Raw genomic sequence first — 24,299 nt, 5'->3', positions numbered from 1 at the left:
CCACTCCCCTCCCCTGGCACTGCCCAGCTTGTCCTGTCAGCGCCAGCCTGCCACTCTGAAAGGGGACACCTCGGACGCGTGTGGCCGACATGCCGCCACACGGACATCTGCTCAAGGTCATTGAAAAGTGTGTGTGTATGTGTGTGTGCATGCCTCGGCTGGGTTGACAGTGACAGTGTGTGTGTGTGTGTACATGCCTCGGCTGCGTTGACAGTGACAGTGTGTGTGTGTATGTGTGTGTGTGTGCATGCCTCGGCTGGGTTGACTGTGTGTGTGTGTGTGTGTGTGTGTGTGTGTGTGTGTGTGTGTGTGAACATGCCTCGGCTGGGTTGACAGTGTGTATGTGTGTGTACATGCCTCGGCTGGGTTGACAGTGACAGTGTGTGTGTGTATGTGCATGCCTCGGCTGGGTTGACAGTGTGTGTGTGTATGTGTGTGTACATGCCTCGGCTGGGTTGACAGTGTGTGTGTGTACATGCCTCGGCTGGGTTGACAGTGTGTGTGTGTATGTGTGTGTACATGCCTCGGCTGGGTTGACAGTGACAGTATGTGTGTGTATACATGCCTCGGCTGGGTTGCCAGTGCCAGTGTGTGTGTGTGTGTGTACATTCCTCGGCTGGGTTGACAGTGTGTGTGTGTGTATGTGTGTGTGTGTGCATGCCTCGGCTGGGTTGACAGTGTGTGTGTGTATGTGTGTACATGCCTTGGCTGGGTTGACAGTGACAGTGTGTGTGTGTGTGTACATTCCTCGGCTGGGTTGACAGTGACAGTGTGTGTGTGTATGTGTGTGTATACATGCCTCGGCTGGGTTGACAGTGTGTGTGTGTGTGTGTGTGTACATGCCTCGGCTGGGTTGACAGTGACAGTGTGTGTACATTCCTCGGCTGAGTTGACAGTGTGTGTGTGTATGTGTGTGTGTGTGCATGCCTCGGCTGGGTTGACAGTGACAGTGTGTGTGTGTGTATGTGTGTGTGTACATGCCTCGGCTGGGTTGACAGTGACAGTGTGTGTGTGTGTATGTGTGTGTGTACATGCCTCGGCTGGGTTGACAGTGACAGTGTGTGTGTGTGTACATGCCTCGGCTGGGTTGACAGTGACAGTGTGTGTGTGTGTGTACATGCCTCGGCTGGGTTGACAGTGACAGTGTGTGTGTGTGTGTACATGCCTCGGCTGGGTTGACAGTGACAGTATGTGTGTGTGTGTACATGCCTCGGCTGGGTTGACAGTGACAGTATGTGTGTGTGTACATGCCTCGGCTGGGTTGACAGTGACAGTGTGTGTGTGTGTACATGCCTCGGCTGGGTTGACAGTGACAGTGTGTGTGTGTGTACATGCCTCGGCTGGGTTGACAGTGACAGTGTGTGTGTGTGTGTACATGCCTCGGCTGGGTTGACAGTGACACTGTGTGGCCCATAGAAATGAATAAAGGATGTCAAAGACTGAGAGACTGCAGTGCTCTAACTGTCCACCGGGCAATAGCAACCAGAAGGGACACTCACGGAATGTTCTTTCCTTCCAATGTGACGAACAGAGTCAGACACCGTGCTGGAATATAATGAGGTACATACTGACTCAGTCCGACTGTGTACATTTGCTGCTCAGAAGCCTTGGTCCAATATAATAATGCTAAGATTCAGATGTGTTTCTCCTAGAATTGTTTTGGTGTTTTTTTTCCTCCAGCCTAAATGAATTCCCCTGCTTGGCCCAATGACTCACTACTGCACCTCTGCTGGTTTTAAACGCCCCTGTCCTCTGCCGTGCATTTCTGACCTGTCAATCTCCAGCTCTCTCTGTCGCAGAAGGCCCTCTTTGATCTTCACCAGCGTGTTCACAGGAAGGGAGGCTCCGCCCAGCATCTGCACAGGAAACACACACATCGGTCAGCACACTTAACATCTACTCAACAAGCAGATCCACATCGTTTGTCATCGTTGTCATTATCTTCATTATAATCAAACTAAAGATTTAACTAAGAGACACCATAATGCCATTTCACATTTATAACCTAAATGTAGTCCCTATACAAAGACATGAGCCACAGCTTATCTGCAAGCGCTGGGCCTTCACACATTCCAACAGTATATCCTTTATAGCCCTCCTCTATACAGGAGTGTGGGTAGGGTGTCACGGACAGGCCGTTTGGGCGGGCGTCTCTTCAACATTGCATCAGTGAGTGACTAATCTCCTATAGCATAACAAGGTCTCTGTGCCAGATGGCTGGGCTGCTGCAGGGGCCCTGGTAAGAAGCTGTCACAGGGATCACGATATGGGTCAGGTATGTCCTCACTATCTACTACTGCAGGGGCACAGGGGCACAGGGCAGAGACAGACATATCACGTTCAGTAGGCATGAAATAGAAAATCATTTGAATCGGAAAGATGAAAATGGGTGTTCCTATTGGACAAATTCAGTTACTGAACAGATCCCTTACTATTATAATCTGGTCTCAGTCTCCATAAGATTGAAGGTTAGGAGGTTGCAACATCTACGCCTTTATTTCTATACTCTCAAACCATATCTGAAACCCTGAAGAATCCCATAGGTATTCTAATATGGTGGACTGGACAGTGTGTCTACAACAGACTTCAGGCTTAGTCACGGGTGGTATGGTGGTGCTATGGCGCTATGTGCACAAACAATGCACACCAATCATATGGATCCTGGACACAAGAGCCATTACCACATACTGCGTTCTGCTTATCTGATGCGTGTAACCCTTCGGTTATTGTCTGTTCATTTTTTTTCTTCTCCAGTGACAGTCGGACTTTGAGTTGCCCTGCCTGCCACCAGGTTAAAAATACCTCTCCTATTAATGCCCTAGATATCAGCTGCACAGCTCTTCTCTCGGTCTCTCTAGCCCTGGTAAAAGGACCCCCTCCTGTGAGGCTTTGCCCCCCCCCCCCACGCCCTGATAGGAACCAGGGTAGGAAGACATCACAGGAGATTGGTGGCACCTTAATTGGGGAGGACGGGCTCGTGGTAATGGCTGGAGGGGAAATCAGTGGAATGGTATCAAATACATCAAACACATGGTTTGATGCCATTCCATTCGCTCCGTTCCAGCCATTATTATGAGCCGTCCTCCCCTGAGCAGCCTCCACTGGCAGACATCCATCCGTCCCTGACTCCAGATCCACTTCACATAGCGTAGCCTATTTTTAACAAACCATTGTGTGACTGTGGCCACAGCAGCGGGCAGAAACAAGCAGAGACGTGTCCACTGTATCCTGGTAAGATAAGCTAGTACACATGGGCTCTCAGAACTCAGCAGATAGGAGATATTACAAAAGGGCCCCAATAAAAAGGTAGGGACACTGCTGTACTGACAACAAACAAGCTGGAGGGAAACATGGGGAGTTCCCACAACACTGTATGAGGAGGCCAAGCCAGGACAGGCCAGGGTAAGACAGGATAGGCCAGTGGGGCCCACAGGGACTGGCCTGAATTCTGGATCCCACTGCTGGCTTCGGCCCTCTCATCACAATATCACCACACATGATGGTTTATGTGTTTTTCTGCAGAGGAAACGGAGGGAAGCTCCGACTCTCTTTTGTTTTAGGCTGGTCTAAACCCAACCTAAATAGCGAGCATGACAAACTGAGGAGGTGTCGCCTGTGTAGAGGACACTCAGTGTGTCTCTGGGGACGGCAGAGCACCAAACTGCCACTACAGCCTTCAGGGAGCAGGAACACCACCCAGGGAGCGGAAGTCAGCATGAAAAAATCATGAAAATGACGGTCAAGTTTGTGCATTAGTATGTGCTAAAAATGAAATGGCATTGTACGCTGGAGGCCTTTCTCAGGGAATTAATGGTGAAAGAGAAGCTGTCCACTTGCCTGCCAAGTTTATAGAAAGAGAAAGACAGAGCGAGCGAGAGAGAGAGAGTATGTTAAGAGAAGGTGGGTGGGGTGCAGTTAGTTTGTCGCCATGCAGTCGGAGGCTCTTGGGCTGGGGGGGATTTACTTTAACATTAGGGATGAATGGCTGATCTGGGGCATAGCTGTCCCCACCAGCTGATAGCAAAGCCCAACACAAAGCAACACCCACCGCCCTCTGACTGAGGTCATGGCCATGGGCGCAGCAGGGGTGATGTTATCACTGCATGCCTGCTAACCCCGCACCACACACTCTTTCTTCATTGGTTTAATACCAGAGGAAGCCTACTCCCAGCACCAGGCCCTAGACCCAGTATCAGGCTCCCTCACGTTGTCACTAGACCTAGAGCAGGAGCATACTGTATATCTCCGGTTGTCCGGCAACAGGTTTTTCAGTGTTCCACCTAATGACCATATTGTCGCTTTCTTCCTCCACACAGTCATTTCAACCAATTACAGTTGAAATGCAGTAACAGCAACAGCTGCTCCCAGACAGACCCAGACATTATACTGTGCTGCTGCCTGCTGAACTCTGCCAAACGACAAGACAGTTTCATTTAGATGCCTGGGGAGCTGGGTTTATTCATCTGTACCACACAGGAAGATGGAAACACGCACACACCCACACACAGGCATGCACACACCAAACTAACGAACCAGAAACCGAATCATCTTTTATAATGTGTCCCACATACGCCAGTGTATTTCAAGTTCAAAGCATTCTTACTGGGAGGTGGTCTTTAATCCTGTCAAAAGACTATCTTCCTGGCAGAGCTTATTACTTAAAGTAACTGTCCAGTGTTTCCCGATTTTTCTGAAATATGACCTATAATTGCTTACAATATGAGTGAAATAGTTTTCCTTTAAAAAGTGTTCAATTAAGTATGTTAAAAAGCAGCTTTTCTTTGTTGGAATGGTGTGGGCGTATACCAGTCGTTAAAAATATTAACGCGAGTAGACCGCTGATTGGCCAGCACATCGTCCTCCAGGCCGCTGATTGGCCAGCTCATCCTCCTCAGGAGTATGACATCATACTCTATCAGGAAATAGCAAGCATTTTTGAAACGGTCTGTTTGAGATGCAAGTTTGAGGCGGGGTGTTTTTCTTCCATTTTATGCTTTGACAAATAGGAGTATAGGATGAGTCAACAACATTATTTGGGTATGAGTTAACAAAATATGAACTTCTGAAAGTGAGATTTTCACTGGACAGTTAATTTAAAGGATCAGATCAGATTACAGCAGCAAACGGTCTGTTTGCTGCTGTAGGTAAATCTATTAGGCCCACTGGTCAAAGGTGCTATTGGCTAGTTAGCATAGCGAGGCTTGAGTTACATGTAACGGCTATGACCCAGGTTAGCCCTGAGGTGGACTTGCTAGCTTGTTAGCACCTACTGCTACTACATCTCACTAGCTAGATTTACCAAATCTCTCACTAGCTTTCTCACACTTCTACTAGGCCTACATATTATGTACTGTAGTCCTGGATTTAGCCCTACAATCTTTAATTGCATCCATTTAAATTGAGTAGAATTTGTTAAATGTTCTAATTTTCCAACAGAAACGGCCTAGCCTGTCTCTCTCCACTCTCTCCATCACCAGTCGAGGTCAGCATTTGGCTTTGGGCCTGGTTTCAGCTGCATCTATGTTACCAATTAAAATGAACCTGGCACATTGGGAACAACACAACTTTGTTCCCAATGAATTCTTGTGGAGATGCCTGACTAAATGACACCTGGGAGCCAAGCAGGCTAATAACTGTAGCTCGCTCTGTCCATCTCTCTGTCTCACTGCTGGAGAGGAGGTCGTCTAGGAGGGCCCTGGAGACCTGACAGGCAGGCAGGCAAGCAGGCAGGCTGACTCATTATACTGTAGTATGGTGGGGCAATATGGAGCAGAGAGACAAGCCATATTCTCTCTCTCTCTCTCTCTCTCTAGCTCCTCTCACCTTTCTCTCTCTCTCCCTATTTACCTCTTTCTGAGTCTCTCTCTTTACCTCTTTCTGAGTCTCTCTCTCTCTCTCTATCCCCTGGCTACTGCCGTGGCGAGGCGAGCGCCACTCTATCACATAGCACAGCTAATCTGCTGCCAATTCCTAGAACGTTATCGCCCCTGCCGCCCTCCTTCCAGGGCCCTCCAGTGCAGACACCCCAGCTTTCAGCACTCTCTCCCAGCCTTGCACACTGACACACACCTCCCCCTCCACCTCTCCTACCCTAGTGGGGATACATTGGGACTGCCGTGATCTGAGCATTGCAAATGCATTAGACTTTACCTTTACATTTGTATTTTTAAATGTTTTATTTAACCTTTATTTAACTAGGCAAGTCAGCTAAGAACAAATTCTTATTTACAATGACGGCCAACCAGAAGAAGCCTCCTGCGGGGGACGGGGGCTGGAAATATAAATAAAAATATAGGACAAAACACACATCACAACAAGAGAGACACCACAACACTACATAAAGAGAGACCTAAGACGACAACATAGCATGGCAGCAACACATGAAAACACAGCATGGTAGAAACACAACATGGCAGCAGCACAAAACATGTCACAAACATTATTGGGCACAGACAACAGCACACAGGGCAAGAAGGTAAAGACAACAATACATCACGCGAAGCAGCCACAACTGTCAGTAAGAGTGTCCATGATTGAGTCTTTGAATGAAGAGATGGAGATAAAACTGTCCAGTTTGAGTGTTTTTTGAAGCACAATCCAGTCGCTCGCTGCAGTGAACTGAAAAGACGAGCGACCCAGGGATGTGTGTGCTTTGGGGACCTTTAACAGAATGTGACTGGCAGAACGGGTGTTGTATGTGGAGGATGAGAGCTGCAGTAGATATATCAGATAGGGGGGAGTGAGGCCTAAGAGGGTTTTATTAATAAGCAGTGGGTCTTGCGACGGGTATACATTCGGGGTGTACATCTAAGAAATGAAGGTGTGTCTGCAGATACACCATATTCTGACTTTGACTTAATTCCATCATAATTCCACCACATTTATTCAGCGAGCGCAAGGGACCCACCTCTACCAAGCCTGTTACGCACCTTCTAAAGGGAAGTCTGAATACCAACTACTGAGAAGTGCTTAGGAAAGGCGTCATTTCCTAAGTCGGAATCGGGCCCTTAAAGCATAGAGCATGGCCTTGACACACATACAGCCAGAGGACACGCCAGCTGCAGCTCACCGTGGCCCGTCCTGGCCCTTAGTACCTGCCTCTCTCTGTGTAAGCATACACATGGCTGCTATATGCACTGAACACAGGTTTCCAACTAACCCCAAAGCCCACAGAAGGCCACAGTTAACGAGAGACCCATGCTGTGCTTAGACTTTAATGAACTAGCTAAACAACATCAACAGCTTCCATTATAGATGTGGCTATTTGGATTTCTCTCTCTCTCTCTCTCTCTCTCTCTCTCTCTCTCTCTCTCTCTCTCTCTCTCTCTCTCTCTCTCTCTCTCTCTCTCTCTCTCTCTCTCTCTCAGCATTGAAGAAGTTCTCTCTCATGTAATGGATACGGAGCAGATTTTTTTTTTTTGTATACAATTTTTTTTATTTCACCAGGTAGGCTAGTTGAGAACAAGTTCTCATTTGCAACTGCGACCTGGCCAAGATAAAGCAAAGCAGTGCGACAAAAACAACAACACAGAGTTACTTTACCTAGCAGAGACTTGTAGATGACCTGGAGCCAGTGAGTTTGGCGGCAAGTATGAAGCGAGGGCCAGCCAACGAGAGCGTACAGGTCACAGTGGTGGGTAGTAAATGGGGCTTTGGTGACAAAACGGATGGCACTGTGATAGACTGCATCCAATTTGTTGAGTAGAGTGTTGGAGACTATTTTGTAAATGACATCGCCGAAGTCAAGGATCGGTAGGATGGTCAGTTTTACGAGGGTATGTTTGGCAGCATGAGTGAAGGATGCTTTGTTGCGAAATAGGAAGCCGATTCTAGATTTAATTTTGGATTGGAGATGTTTAATGTGAGTCTAGAAGGAGAGTTTACAGTCTAACCAGACACCTAGGTATTTGTAGTTGTCCACATATTCTAAGTCAGAACCGTCCAGAGTAGTGATGCTGGACAGGCGGGCAGGTGCAGGCAGCGAATGGTTGAAGAGCATGCATTTAGTTTTACTTGCATTTAAGAGCAGTTGGAGGCCCCGTAAGGAGAGTTGTATGGCATTGAAGCTCGTCTGGAGGTTAGTTAACACAGTGTCCAACGAAGGGCCAGAGGTATACAGAATGGTGTCGTCTGCGTAGAGGTGGATCAAAGAATCACCAGCAGCGAGAGTGACATCGTTGATGTAAACAGATGATGATGAGAGGGTTTGGGAGAATGCCGTGCAGAGACACAGTAGGTATAAATGGAGTGTGTGTGTATGAATGCATGTACTGTATGTATGTATGTATGTATGTATGTATGTATGTATGTATGTATGTATGTATGTATGTATGTATGTATGTATGTATGTATGTATGTATGTATGTATGTATGTATGTATGTATGTATCTGTGTGTGTGTGTGTGTGTGGAGAGTACAATCGGTAAACAGCTCAAATGCGTAATGCTTTATTAAACCTCTAATGAAGGGCACCGACCGCTGGCATCCGACACCTGTGTGGGCATACCTGTGCCACCGCATGAGGGGGTGCCAGGTGTTCCAAGAACAGTACCACCCAAGCCAGAGAAAAAAGGGACAAAGCATGTCGTCCCAACTTCGTTCGCCCCCCGTCGTCCTTCCTCCTTCTTCAAAGCAACGGCCATATAAAAAATGCACTATTCTGAGCTTGTTTTGATCGAGTCAAGACCCAGCTAAACGCTCCTTTTAAGGAAGAGCAGAGGGCCGAAAAGGCAGGATTTGTTTCTGTTTTGGGGCTGAAAACTGTGCAGGAAAGATTTTCAGATTCAGAGCCCCTGGAGAGATTGATGACCACTGTGTTTCCTCTGATACAGTCAGGAACACAGAGAGGACTGACTGCATGCAACGGCAATAGACAGTCCAAACAAACAGAGTCTATGCGGGTTAGGAAGCACACACACAACGGAAGTCAGAAAAGCTGAAAGGGAACAAACTCTCAATAAGAAACAAGTAAGCGACGTGGCTGAGGATTGATTCATTCTCGGAAACTCTCCTGAGAGAGAAAAGAAGCACAGCAACCACAACATTGTGCTTTTTCAGCTGTGGCTGCGCATCACTTTCATGACTGACAATCAGCCTGTGTTTGCCATTTCAGAATGACTAAGTATGACCTGATAGAGACAGTGAAGACACACGGGTCAAACTCCTCAGGGTTCAGATGGTTTAGGTCCTCCAGCAGAGGGGAAGAGAGACCCTGTTCAGAACGTGTGGTACTAGCCAGGTGAGAGAGGGGAGGCCGCTTGCCCGCTCTGCCCATCCGTGCCCTCCTCTTCCAAAATGGAAGGATAAACAGACCACATAGCAGCGATGCCACTCCCCCAGGCAGCTACATCCCTCTCTCTCCCTTCCCTCTCTCCCCCTCTCTCTTCTCTACTCTCCGCCCATCTGCTTTTCCTCCCATAAACAAGGTGACATAGTGTAGAGTGCTGCCAGAGAACCTCCTCGCCTGCTGCTGCTGAATCCACAGCCTTTCTCCCAGCCTCCTCACCAGACGGTCTGTGACCTCCAGATCAACATCTATCCATCCATCTATCCATCCACTCCACTGGAGCAGGTAAGTGCACAGGCCTGACGAGAATGACAACTTAAGTGCTGTAAAGAAAGCAATATTGTAATATTGTTCCAGCTATACGATGATATCGACATTACCTTGAAACTAATAACAATGCATTTCTGCGGGGCTCCAAAGAATTCCCTAAGTATAATTTATTCACAAGGTCAAGCACTAATAGTTCAAATGGATAAGACTCACAGAATACTTAAGCAACTGTATTTGTCTCTCAAGCATTGATTGATCTTGCAATACGCAATAGTGTGTCATGAAGGCTATATCCTGAGACAAAGGTATCCTGACGTTTAGGATGGAGTAGTACTGAACTTAACTGTCCTACTGTCTAAACAAACAGAGCAGCGTGCGCACACACACACACACACACACACACACACACACACACACACACACCAGAGGCTAGCCGTGACCTATCCACAACACACACACACACACACACACACACACACACACACACACACACACACACACGAGGCTAGCCGTGACCTATCCACAACACACACATTTGCATCTGGCAAAGGCCTGGAATTTGCATTGATTGAAATGAGCAGACAGGACACAGAGGGAGTCTGTAGACAGGGAAAGGTTACTGCCAACCAACCAACCAACACTAGAGGAGAGAACTGGAAATCACATGGGTTTATCATGAAAATGGCCCTCTCTAGCTTGCCTCAGTGCAGTGAATCTACCGGTAATCATTTCTCATATTCATTGTAATCCTATATTTCAATACCAGGTGGAAGAGGCTGTTATGAAGATACATTTTGTTTGAATAGAACAGACATTTTGTGGTTGTCAACTGACCATTGTTCACACTGCTATGTGTACCGTAATTGGGACTGTATAACATTTCACGTATGCCCTCTCCTGGGCCACACAACCAAAGCAATGCCCACAGCTCCCTGTGCATCGCTGTGTGATGCCATCATGGAAAGTTCAGTGCTGGGGGCCAAGCCCATTGAAAGCTTTCCTCCCTCTCCCTCCAGATGACTCATTTTCACAGGAACTACGCCAAGAGAGCAGAAAAAAAAACTAAAACGAACATTATTGGCCTGTGAACGCTTCTGCCAGGTTTCAGAAGGATTTCCTTCTTAGGTTCGATTCGATTTCATGTTCAGCTTTGTTTTTCACCCACTGGCTCCGTCGCTCCATGTGCACTCTTTCATGGAGAGGAATGGCGGGTTTGGGTTTACAATCCAAACAACGTCCCCATAGGGTTTCAATAACAGCCTCTATTAGTTTGTCATTTCATCCTGCTGTGTCCTTGGCCTCCCCTTCAGAATGCCCTTGTAAGGGTGGGTGGGTGAATCGAGGGGGCAGTGAATGAGTAGACGGTGACATGTTTAGTAGTGCCAGGGGAGAGGCTATTATTAATGAACTTATCATATCCCCTTGTCCTGACATGAGGAGAACAACTCCTGACCACTCCAGAGTTGAAGGCTTGGGGGCATTTGGTGTTGACATGCCGCTTGATTGCCACTCATCACTGAAGGCATGGGGCGTTAAGCAAACCCATGTGTCATGTGACCAGGGTGAGGGAGGTATGTTTGTGCCAGCCTGGGCTCCGACGTCATTCACTAGTAACCCCTCTTACCCAGAACCCTCCAGTTCCTTTTAGGCTGGGGGGCTCCTGTGATCTTCTTGGAACACCGGGGTATAGCCTAGCATTCCTCTCAACCACAATGGAACGTAAAACAACACGACTCAAAACATGTAGAAAGATAATGATCTCTTAGCAGAGATGTATTAGATGCTATAGTGGACAGAAGAAAGGCCCTTAATCCTCACAGACTCATTATCAGGACTCTAGCGAGATTCCTCCGATTCTACATCCTAACCCATTAAATCCGCACGCTCTCCTACACCCAACCCATGCTTTGCACGCGCACTTCCCCTCCCTCCACACTGGTGGTGTTCACGAGGTCAGGTCAGAGGGATGTTTAAAGAGGGGTTTAGGTTTGGCTAGTGTCGAAATGGACTCCACCTCTTTGAGATAGCCAAAGGTCAGCCCTAAGAATACCCGCTGGCACATAGCTGGAGCCGGGCAGATAACTGCTGTCAGCAGGTCTTCAGCGGGCCTGGCCGCCTCCTCGCCTTGCATCTCCCTCCCCTCTACTCTGGAGCAGGCCATGGGTAGTCTGACTCAGAGAGGCAGGGAACCAGCAGGGACCAGGGGCAAAGCTGGGAGAGTGACCCACAGATCCTCACCTTTCCCGGGCATGCCTGTCACTGAGGAGCCCCTGAGGGGAGAGAGGATTCTGGAAGAAGAGATAAGGCCTGTGCGGACGGACTAGAGAGAAGTAGGGCTGCTCTGACGATCACAATCCAGTGTGTATATTCTCGACACAAAATGGAGGACAGCTTTAGCCACAGTAATATCTCCAACAGCACCCTCACCGTCACTGAGATTAGAGGTGGTTTGAATGGCTTCATCTCCAGTTAGAAGTGTTCTGCGTTCCGATAAGGCGTGTCATCTCCAGCAGGTTTTTCCTTCCATATTCTGCCAGAGGGAATGCGGTGGAGCCAAATAGGACACACCACGTACAGCACCTACTCACTTCCATGTTGGAGTTGTCAAAGACCCAGCAGGGAAATGGGCTATTCATTTATATGATGTCTAAAGCTGTCACAGTACATAGAAAACACACATTCCACATAAAATCATCGAGCTAAAGCATCGCATCCTTCAAGAACCCTGACAATATTCTAGTATTAAAATTAACCAAAATATACAAAAAAACAAGTAACATACACCATGAATACCAAACTGCCACCATCCAGGGTACAAACATCTCTTCAAACCTAGCTTCCGACTCACAACTTATGAACCCCATTGAGAGAAAAGTACAAAACCGGTTTCCTTTTTAGAAAACATTGCGGTGCGTCCTTCACAGAATAAGCCCAGATAAGATCGGCCAAATCCAGTCAGCCATTTATAGAGAGGAATGAATTATGGGAGACGACAGGAGGTTGGAGTCCATTTTATTATCATTCCATTATCCTCCCCTCTCTGTTGTTTTGACCTTGAGAGGAGGGCAGAGCAGTACAAACACGTGACACTAGAGAGCAGACTCAGTGGGGATAGGAGATCTGTGATTGATTATAAGGCCTGAGGTTATGGGGCCCCAAAGTGAGTGATGTTTGATTATATAGATTAAAAAATGATGTTGTATTGTAACATACACTGGATAGCTGCAGTGAAATGTGTTGTTTACAGGGTCAGCCGTACTGTTGGGCATGAAGGGGATGGGTGGGGTATCTTGCCCTCCAGTTGAACCAATTGTTAATGAAACTGAATGTGACTGAAAATGTTATTCTGACTCCGTTAACAGTATTTCTTTGTCTTTGTTTTCTGCATGCTCACTGACTCCACTTTCTCTGCTGCTCCCTCCCCCCAGCGCAGCTCCTCCAGACCCCTGGGCCCTGGGACCACTTCTCTCACCTCCCTCCGTCACCGCCCCGCCACCACTCTCCATCCTATGCACCACCCCTCTGTCCACCTGTCCTAGAGTACGCTCTCGCCCCTCACTGCCTAGCGCCCAACCCCACAGAGCCCGCCCCAAGCCCCAGCCAGCCCCAGCATGGATAAGGTGCAGCACACGATGCGCTCGGCCATCCGCAGAGCCTCCATGGCGGTGGACGTGCCCCCCCAGGCCAGGCAGAACATGCAGGAGCTCTTTGTCAACTTCAGCCTCATCCTCATCTGCCTGCTGCTCATCTACATCATCGTGTTGTTGATGTGAGGGCCGAGGGGGGGGGGGCCGGGAGGGGCCAGGTGCCACACTACAGCCCAACAGGGCCATGCACTCTTCAAGAGGGCCAGACAATGAAAGGGGAGAGGAGGGGAGGGGATTGGGTGGCAAACATGGAGATTATCTTAATATTTTGTCAAATGGTTTTGAATTTGCAGGAATTAGTGTAGGATAAGATCAGATATACTGTTTTGTAGAGTCTAATAATTCTGCATGATTTATTTTAATGACTTATACAATCAGACACTTTAATACTATAAAGTTGCAGTGTGAGAGTTGCAATAGAAGATTGTTGTTCCCAGATGCAGTATACACTCCCCTACATATTTATTTGCACAGTGAAGCTAAAGTAACAGGGGCATAAATATCCTACCCCACCAAAGAAAACGCTAATGAGAGGCTAGCATGTTTTGGCGGCATGATCTTTGCCCATCTGTCACTTTCTCAATCATCATTGTTCACGATTCATTCGTGATTATCCGTAACCGTGGTAGCACCCGCACGTTAATGTAGAAGTGTTCAGAAACATATTCTATTGTTATTTACAATACAAGGGACTCCAAAATGACACAATAAATGATTTACCAATCATTGAGCGCACCATCATCCGAAACACACACAATACTAAAACAAACTGCAAATGCATCCAACGAGTTTGTAGAGTCACAAGCATGATGTGGTCATTGCGTGCCAGGAATATGGGACCAAACACTAAACTTTGGACTAAATTGAATACACTATTCTAAGAGTAGAGGAGTTAACCTCCGTGTCCTGTCTGAATTCCCAATCTGGCCCGTATACAGTACCATCACAGTCACCTAATCATCCCCGGTTTACAATTGGCTCATTCATCCCCCCTCCTCTCCCCTGTCACTATTCCCCAGGTCGTTGCTGTAAATGAGAACGTGTTCTCAGTCAACTGACCTGCTAAAATATGGGTTCAAATACTTATGACACCTTCAAATGCGGGAGGACTAGATACATAACGTGCTTTCATTTCTAAACGGTAAACAGATATGTATGAAAATACCCTGAAATAAAAAGGGGACATTCTGTACTGTCGCCTGATAAAACTTTTGACCTCAAATCCAAAATGCTGGAGTATAGAGCCAAATTAAACCTTTTAGCCTCACTGTCCAAACAAATACGTAGGGGAGTGTACGTTAAAGTTGTGTGCACACGTGTCACCCTCCTGTACGTCTGTCATCCCTCACAGTGACTCTTAACCTACAGCCCCCTACTGCCACCTGGCTATACTGACACACTACAGTGCACTGCTGAAATAAACTTACTGACAATGTTAACCCAAGGGAATCTGATTTGTATATATGTGTGTGTGCGTGTGTGTGTGTGTGATCATATGTGTGTCTGCGTAAGCGAACCAGTCTCTCACTGGGCCCCTGTTTTCCCTCTCAGACCTCTGTAGCTGAACCAACAACCACCACAGCTTCAGTGAGGGCTAAGCAGGGAGATGTAATCTGCATCCATCCAATCATCCATCCATCACTAGCCTTCCTGAGGAACCTTCCAGAAGACACCCCCCCCCGAACTGAAGAGCTTTGCCCAGAAATTGATCACTCTGCCTGGGGTATCTGCAGCCTGAACCCAGCCTCTCCATGTTGAGTGTCATCATGGATCTGGTCAACAACCGCGGCCTCAACCTGATGCTCAACTTCCTGCTCATCGTCATCGTGTTGCTCCTCATGCTTGTCCTGGTCAAGCTCATGTAACCGCTGACCTCTGACATCTGACCTCATGGCTTACAGTAGTTAGGTTGAGCAATTCCAGTCCCCAAGGGCCACAGAGTCTGATGGGAGTCCCTCTACCTCTGATTTGATCATATAAATACACCATGGCTTTGACTAATTTCTATTCAACAGTTGTTCATCCACACCATCAAAACACTGAATAAAGGCTGCGAACCTGCTGGATTAGAATCCAAGATCTTGAGCTTTTGGAGAGAAGAAAAGTCTGGGATTCCATGAGATGGTAACATGAGACGACAAGATTCAAAATATGACAGGAGGATGAAGCTCCATCCACCGATGGTAGAGAATGTAAAAAATGTTGGCATGGGAGAATCAATAGCATGCTCTCCTTCTGTTTAGCTGACCTCCCCCTAGTGGTAGAATCACCTAACTGCACCACATTTCATTCTGGCCAATGGTTTATTTTTAAGTATGCCATTCAGCAGACACTTTTATCCAGAGTGACTAACAGTCATGCGTGCATACATTTTACGTATGGGTTTATATGAGCCATAGAGAACAAGCTCTTTAAAGCTTTTACACTCACAGTCAGACTATTCAAAGCTATTAAGACCAAAGCACAGAACACGAATGATGCCACTGACAAATGAAATGGAACTGAAAATGATTAAAGCTGCAATATGTAACTTTTTTGGGTGACCCTACACAATTCACATAGAAATGTGCGTTATAGATCTGTCATTCTGATTGAAAGCTAATCTAATCTGTTGTATGTGTGCTATTTCTATGCTTCCCATTTTTTTGTCTTTTACTTTCTTTTTCAGCTACAAACGGCTGAAAATACAATATTTTTGGTTATGGAAAATATATTTCACAGCGGTTTAGACGGTACAATGATTCTCTACACTATACTTTCTTGTTTGCCACATAAACTGAAATTAGGCAAACTAGTATGCGATCTTTAAAGGCCCAGTGTATTCAAAAACGTGAATTTCCTGTTTTATATATATATTTCCACACTATGAGGTTGGAATAATACTGTAATATTGTGAAAATGATGATAATGCCCTAGAGCTGTTTGAAAGGATTGCCTAAAATTTCTGCCTGTTTTGGTTGGATGGAGTTTTGGCCTTCTATGGTGACATCACCATGCGGTAAATTAGATAATAGACCAATGAGAAAGAAGAGTTCCAAACGTCTCTGAAAATAACAGCTCATTTTCAGTTTCCCCCTCCCCACTCAGACCACTCCCAGACAGTTGCAGCAAAATTCTTGCTTGAGAAATTGCCCTTTGCTAAGAAGCAATTTTTTTACCATTTTAAATGAAAACAATCACAAGTTAGGTACTTAATTGTTACCCAGAAATGATTTGATGTTGAGATAAAAACAGCTGCATATGACCTTTAAAGTTATCAGTCCTTTGTGGTGTGATATAATCTCTTGCACTCACAGAGTAACTGTTGAGTTAGGCCGTCCCTTTGGAGACGGTTTGCTTTTCATCTTTTTGTGTCCAGTTGCTTTTGAACACAGTATGAGTTTTAGCATATTCACAACACATTCTTCACTCAATAAAAATGGGTATGTAAGTGTAAACTGTTCGGTGAGAGATATAATATTGTTATGCGATATCCTAACATAATTGTGTGCTGTAAATGTTTTAGTGCCCAGTAGTAAGACTCGACTCATTTATTTTGGCAGATTAAGACATAAATACAGAGTAAATGCACCAAACACGTCCAGCTCTAGCTCTCTGAAGATGAAACTACTGTAGAACGGTTGTCTATCTGCAGGCACTGGCTCCACTGTTCACTTTCTTACGCCACAACGCATTTTGTAAAGAATGTTATAAAATAAAGATAAAACACACAAACCATAAAGAGTTTGTCTGTCTTCATTGAAAATGTGAACTACTTTATATAAACCTTCGTGGAAATGCTGGAATGGATGTGTATCTTGTATCGGTGCAATCCGGGATCCACCTCTACCGCTCCAGTATCCCTGCACATTGTAAATATGGTATTGGAACTGACCCTGTATTTAGCATACTTACTTTCTCGTGTTATTCAACAACAAAAAATTGCGTGTGTTTTTGCTCTACCTTATGTTATTTTTAGTACTACTTTGATTTTGATTATTGCATTGTTTGGTTTAGAGCTTGCAAGAAAGGCATTTTACTGTACTTGTGGACGTGACATTAAAACCTGAAAACGTGATCCTTGGGACGTCCCTAATCCATTGAAGTTCACAGTTAAAATGGTTAAGGTAAGGATTAGGTTAGAGTTAGGGTTAAGGTTAGGATTTAGGGTAGGGACGTCCCGAGGATTCCAGATAGCACTGACCATCTTGTATTGTTTGCCTTTAGGAAAAATGACAATGCTTCAGAAGCCCACCAGAGGGCAATATGCCCTCATATTTAGTCCTACATGAAGCGGTTCACAATTTGGAGGGAAATCTTCACCAGTTTTTAGTACAGACTCCAGGCAATATTGTGCTGAAAATCTGAAAGGTTAACACCCATGACAACTAACTAACACTCATCAATTTACTTGACAGAGTCCCCTGACTAGCTGTCTAACAGAAACTGTAGCCTACTTCCCAATCCACTCCTCTCACCTGGTTGAGCTCGGCCTCTTGCCGTAGCCTCTCCCTCTGCTGCTGCTCCTGTTGCCAGGCCGACAGGGCCCCACACAGCTCTGGCCCGGGGCCGGGGGGCCGGTACTCCATCTGCTCACTCAGCCACATCTGGGTCCTCACTGCTGGCTGGATGGGGGACCCTCCTACTGTCTGGTGGCCCAGTGGTAGGCCCCTCTGGCTGGGTACCGTCAGCCCGACGCCAGGATGCTTGGTCTCCGGTAAGGCACTGTAGGTCAGGTCTAAGGTGTTGGGTTTGAGTGGGGACGAGCAGGCAGAGTGAGAGTCTGTCTTAGTACTCAGGGGGTACTTGTACCTGGCCTCGGCCCCTGGGGAGTGCAGGTGGGATAGGTAGGGGTCCGTGGGGCCCAGAGGGTCATGTCTGTAACCGTAGAGCATCCCTCTGTCCAGGGAGCCATGGGCGTCAGAGCGGTACGCGGCCCGGCCCCCGGGGATGGTCTTCTCCTGGGGGCTGAGGCGGGTGAGGGAGGACCAGCGGCGGACAGGCCGGGGGTCCTTCATGTCCAGGGGGCTGTCGAGGGGCGAGGGCAGCTGGCATGAAGACCAGGGGCTGCTCCCAGGGGAGGGCACTGTGCTGAGCTTGGAGCCGGAGGAGGGCGAGGGCATGACGTGGGCCGTGGGGAGGGCACCTTGGGAGCGCAGCGGCTGGAAGGACAAGGTGGTGCTGGAGCTGGAATGGTCTGGAGGAGAGGAGAGAGGAACAGTGTGTGGGTGGACTCGTTCAACTATCTTACATATTCCAAATGACATACATTTCTATAATACATGACCACAACTTTTTGGGAAGTTTCTTGCCTGACGACTGTAGAATTTAGTAACAAAGGGGTGTTCCAATTCTGAACACAGTACTGCACAGTGTGCCCCAAGAACCATTTCATACTACTGAACATTATTATTTTAGAAAATGTGTTCCTGGTTCATAGAAAGCTGCAGTCTGTCTGTCTGGAGGGCTCAGATGTTCGGGAGGGGTGTTACTGTGTTACTATATGGGTGGAGGCACCGCCCACAGTGTCAGCCCCGGGCTCATCTGCCATGTTCCTCATGAATAACCCACGATCTGTGTGTGTGTGTGTCTGTGTGTTATACGACATACTAGGAACACTGCTTCCTCAGGGGCATCACGCAACGTGAGCAATGAAGGACACAGCTCATGGAACAGACACATGTGGCCAGTCACACACAAAGAAGCACGGGGGAAACAAAGGACTGTGTCTATGGCTGGGCCCTTCTAAACCAACATGACTAACTACCAAAGCAAGACACGGATAATTATCTCCCCAGTGCAGGTCTGAAATTGAATGACAGCATCATATGTTAAAGTCACACTGTCATTAATCATTGGATGAACCAAACCGTATACTTCTACTGTACCTCAGCATGAAGGCCACTAGTTAGCCATGAGTATATAGACAGGGCTGAACTCGGACTCATCACCAATTATAAGTTCTGCCCATTACTTAAGCACATCATAGCAATGATGCAACAACCAGTGGCCCATATCCAACTTTCCTCATTTACACCAATAGACTAATATTAAGGCATCAAAGCCTCCACCGGGGCTTCCGTGCATCTCATTAAAACTAGAGGACTCTGCAATGCAGCAGAGCAGGGATTTACTCCTTCCAGACTTATTGGAAGTAGACTGGCTGGTGAGTTGGAGGAACAGGGAGAGGGAGGGGAGAGCAAGCCACAGTGACAGGGAGAAAGGAGGCTGAAGCTGGGGCAGAGTGGGAGGAGGACAATAGCCTGGGATGGTCTTAGCGCTGCCTGGGCCAACTCTTTTGTCATCCGTTGTAATGCGGTAAACTGTTAGCATGGTAACTAACACCACAGAGGAGTTGGCTAAACTAAACCATGCAGTGACAGTGATCTTCCACCAGGCAAGAGAGAGGAAGACAGAGGAGCAGTCTGAGAGTGACAGGGCAGTCCTCCAACATCCCAGAGCCCTCTAGTACAGGAAGCACAGAACTGCTCCTGGCCCTAACTAACCCTGTGTAACGTTCCCTTCAACTGAATCTAAGCAATAGATGACCAGATAATCTGAGGCCAAAGAACCTCGGCCAAAATAAGAGCATTGCAGGCCAAGGGCTCTGACTCCCCTGTACCCTGACAGTGACAGAGAGTGACACTTTGAAGGAGGAGTCAGCCAGTCAGAGAAGAGACAGAGCAGTCATTCTGTCAGCCCTCCTCACATCACATTAGTCATTAGGGCAATTCACGCATCAGAGCAACCCCCCCCCCCCATGCACTGCTCCCACGACCAACGACCGGAATGTTCTCTAATATGAGCAGCAAGGACGCAGGGGGGACGCATAATGATTTTATCCTTGGTTGAGTTATAAGGTCAATCAACTTAAAAGATTGTCGGCAATATTTTGAAAGCAATGTTAGTTCAGAATGGAGGTCAATTTCACTGGTTTGCAAGTTGTACTGAAGTAGCCGACTTAAACTGACTTTGTACTGAGACAAAGACCCTGTTGTCATGCCACCATACCACCCGGATTCCGTTGCTCCTTGTTGTTCAGTTTGCGCTCACCTTGAGCTCCCGGGAAACCATTAGCGGTTGGGCCGTTAACAAAGACAGTGGCACGTGGCTAGTTGAGGTTCTGACAAAGTGCTCCTTTGTTAACACTTTTGAGTGTCAGGGCAAATGCTAGAGCAGCTGGAAGGGGCTGGGGGTTGAAGGGTGGAGGTGGGGCTAGGGCAAGTTAGGCTCAGACAGCCCATTCCACACAGGACCGGCTGCCACTCTAAACCTCACACATTAGACACTTCCTTCCCTAGCTGGCTATGTGCAATAACCTGGTCTGGGAAGAGGTGACTCTAAACCAGGGCCCGGATGCATAAAAAATCAAGGGTTTCCCTTAAGGAATAGAGCCCCTCAAATATGTCCTTAGGCCTACTTGAGGGGTTTTACAGTAGTTTGAAGGTATGTATGGCAGAAAGAGTATCTGGTTACCACGGAGACGGCATTATTCACTGACTAATGTCTCGTCAAAGAGATTGCTTTAATTTTGTCAGATAACAATCAAGACAGGATAACCAAATTGCTTCAGAAGACAATAAATCACGTTTCTTGTAGTTACTTTTTTCTCAACTTGTTCATATTAAGTACGTCAAGCTAGCTTAAATAGTACTTAGAGCTAACTAGCCAGCTTTGTAGCCATGGATTGTGCATCTTCCATTGTTTAGCTAAGTAGCTAGCTGGTTGAAGTTTTCCTTTTGTAACCAGAGCAGATGAAAGCAACCTTCACCTCCAAAATTGCTGTTTACATTGATATCCATACTGAATGAAGCAGTTCAGGGACCTCATGGGCACCCTTAACTTTTTCACTTAATTTAACGGGGAAATTCACCTTAAAATGTTTTAACCAGACCCACTAACCAGCCTTCGGCTGTCTCTATACACGCTGAGCCTGACACAGGTAGTCTGGAAGGCTTTGAGTAGATATAAACCAGTCTGAAAGGTGTTAAGTAGACATAAACCAGTCTGGAAGGTGTTAAGTAGACATAAACCAGTCTGGAAGGGGTTAAAGAGACATAAACCAGTCTGGAAGGTGTTAAGTAGACATAAACCAGTCTGGGAGGTGTTAAGTAGACGTAAACCAGTCTGGAAGGTGTTAAGTAGACATAAACCAGTCTGGAAGGTGTTAAGTAGACATAAACCAGTCTGGAAGGGGTTAAAGAGACATAAACCAGTCTGGAAGGGGTAGACATAAACCAGTCTGGAAGGTGTTAAGTAGACATAAACCAGTCTGGAAGGTGTTAAGTAGACATAAACCAGTCTGGAAGGTGTTAAGTAGACATAAACCAGTCTGGAAGGGGTTAAAGAGACATAAACCAGTCTGGAAGGGGTAGACATAAACCAGTCTGGAAGGTGTTAAGTAGACATAAACCAGTCTGGAAGGTGTTAAGTAGACATAAACCAGTCTGGAAGGTGTTAAGTAGACATAAACCAGTCTGGAAGGTGTTAAGTAGACATAAACCAGTCTGGATAGCTCTAAGTGAAGAAGACATATCCTGGCTGGCTACTGTTGGAGACTGCGGCTCAGACCTGCTGGTTTCTCTTTTCCTGCAGGCCAGCCGGAGCTCAGGAAGCATGCTACACTGAGCGCTAACAACTTGGAAAGGCATTCAGATGCACACTGTGACTGACTGACACTGGGCTTCCAATGGCTACTGAAGTGAACTCAGCCTCAACCACTCTGGATGCCAGCACTACATACAGTACAGCACACTAAGCACTGAGAGGTAGGGAACAGCATGGAGGGTTAGTGGAGGAGGGAAAGTCAACGTGGGGAAATACAGAGGGCAGTGTATTAACACTGACCACCATCTCTGACAGCCTGATGATGCTAGCATGATGATGATGGTAACTGATATAACAGTTGGCTACCAGGGAGCAACCATAATGAGGCCACACCACAGAATGGTGACAAGTGGTGACAGGACTGCTGGCAGGGAGGATATGTTCAGGACAATTCTAAGCAATGCCAATAAGCTTGTTATTGGAGCAAAAAGCAATAAAAAGTGTTCTGAAAGGCGTTACAGATCTCTGAGATCCAGCAGGCTTTAATTAAAACTCTATTAACAGGGCTCAATAGTGCAACAATTTTACTCGCGCCTAAATTTTACTTATGCGCCTAAATATTTTGCTGTGCGACCTTACATTTTAACCAGTGCGCCTAGAGAAATGAAGGATTCTAGCTTTATTACCTCAGATATTTTTCTTTGTGCTCCTAAATTTCTTTGTGTTTGCCTATATTTTTCAATTTAGGCGCAAACATGCTCCTTGTAAAAAAATGATGCGTAGAGAGATGATTAAATATCTAGGCCTTATTAAATCAAATGAAAGAAATTTTAATCTAATCAAATTGTATTGGTCACATGCTTCGTAAACAACAGGTGTAGACTAACAGGGAACTGCTTACTTACGGGCCCTTCCCAACAATGCAGAGAGAGAAAACAGAGAAATAATAAAAAGGTTAAACATAATAATAAATACACAATGAGTAACGATAACTTGGCTATATAGACGGGGTACCAGGACCGAGTTGATGTGCTGGGGTACGAGGTAATTGAGGTAGATATGTATAGTGCATTCGGAAAGTATTCACATATTGTTACGTTACAGCCTTATTCTAAAATGGATGACATTTTTTTCACACCTCATCAATCTACACACAATACCCCATAATGACAAAGCAAAAACAGGTTTTTAGCATTTTTTTCAAATGTATATATATATTTTTTTACATAAGTGACAATTCATGACATTTACATAAGTATTCAGACCCTTTACTCAGTACTTTGTTGAAGCACCTTTGGCAGTGATTACAGCCTTGAGTCTTCTTGGGTATGACGCTACAAGCTTGGCACAACTGTATTTGGGGGGATCCTCTGTCAGGTTGGATGGGGAGTGTCGCTGCACAGCTATTCGCTGCACAGAGATGTTCAATCGGGTTCAAGTCCGGATTCTGGCTAGGCCACTCAAGGACATTCAGAGACTTGTCCCGAAGCCACTCCTGCGTTGTCTTGGCTGTGTAGTTAGGGTCAATGTCCTGTTGGAAAGTGAACCTTCACCCCAGTCTGAGGTCCTGAGCACTCTGGAGCAGGTTTTCATCAAGGATCTCTCTCTACTTTGCTCCGTTCATCTTTCCCTTGATCCTGACTAGTCTCCCAGTCCCTTCCACTGAAAACCATCCCCATAGCATCATGCTGCCACCACCATGCTTCACCATAGGGATGGTGCCAGGTTTCCTCCAGATATGACGCTTGGCATTCAGGTCAAAGAGTTCAATCTTGGTTTCATCAGACCAGAGAATATTGTTTCTCATGGTCTGTGAGTCTTTAGGTACCTTTTGGCAAACTCCAAGCAGGCAGTCATGAGCCTTTTACTGAGGAGCGGCTTCGTCTGACCACTGTACCATAAAGGCCTAATTGGTGGAGTGCTGCAGAGATGGTTGTCCTTCTGGAAGGTTCTCCCATCTCAACAGAGGAACTCTGGTGCTCTGTCAGAGTGACCATCGTGTTCTTGGTCACCTCCCAGATCAAGGTCCTTCTCCCTGATTGCTCAGTTTGGCCGGGCGGCCAGCTCTAGGAAGAGTCTTGGTGGTCCCTAACTTCTTCCATTTAAGAATGATGGTGGCCACTGCGTTCTTGAGGACCTTCAATGCTGCAGACATGTTTGGGTACCCTTCCTCAGATCTGTGCCTCCTTCGACCTCATGACTTGGTTTTAGCTCTGACAAGCACTGTCAACTGTGGGACCTTATATAAACAGGTGTGTGCCTTTCCAAATCATGTCCAATCAATTGAAATTACCACAGGTCGACTCCAATCAATTTGTAGAAAGATCTCAAGGATGTTCAATGGAAACAAGATGCACCTGAGCTCAATTTCGAGTCTCATAGCAAAGGGTCTGAATACTTATAAGGCATTTTTATTTTTTTAATTTTTTTTTATACATTTGCAAAAAATACTAAAAAACAGTATTTGCTTTGTCGTTGTGGGGTATTGTTTGTAGATTGATTAGTATTTGTATTTTTATTGAATCCATTTTAGAATAAGGCTGTAACGTAACAAAATGTAAAAAAAGGGG

At 46.4% G+C, this 24,299-nt stretch overlaps 2 protein-coding genes across 2 annotated transcripts in view; one reads left to right on the top strand and one right to left on the bottom strand.

The window, feature by feature from the left end:
* LOC120019709 (centrosomal protein of 85 kDa-like) overlaps nt 1-24,299 on the bottom strand; it is a 67,582-nt gene that overhangs the window by 22,029 nt on the left and 21,254 nt on the right. The window contains exons 3-4 of the mRNA XM_038963111.1: nt 17,661-18,379; nt 1,771-1,856 (exon numbers count right to left, since the gene is read on the bottom strand). Of these exons, the coding sequence (XP_038819039.1) occupies nt 1,771-1,856; nt 17,661-18,379 (805 nt within the window). The remainder of the gene's footprint in view (nt 1-1,770; nt 1,857-17,660; nt 18,380-24,299) is intronic.
* LOC120019710 (cardiac phospholamban-like) lies at nt 9,448-13,329 on the top strand. The gene is made up of 2 exons (XM_038963112.1): nt 9,448-9,571; nt 12,985-13,329. Exon 2 carries the CDS (start codon nt 13,168-13,170, stop codon nt 13,327-13,329), a length of 162 nt encoding a protein of 53 aa, XP_038819040.1. The 5' UTR covers nt 9,448-9,571; nt 12,985-13,167.

Source organism: Salvelinus namaycush, chromosome 24, assembly GCF_016432855.1.
Source record: "Salvelinus namaycush isolate Seneca chromosome 24, SaNama_1.0, whole genome shotgun sequence".
Taxonomy (NCBI): Eukaryota; Metazoa; Chordata; class Actinopteri; order Salmoniformes; family Salmonidae; genus Salvelinus; species Salvelinus namaycush.
The sequence above is the reverse complement of the archived record's forward strand: the minus strand, read 5'-3'. Positions and strand labels throughout refer to the sequence as shown.

What these genes read in the sequence shown, in the direction of transcription:
- LOC120019710 (XM_038963112.1), top strand. Translation starts at nt 13,168, where the DNA reads ATGGATAAGGTGCAGCACACGATGCGCTCGGCCATCCGCAGAGCCTCC.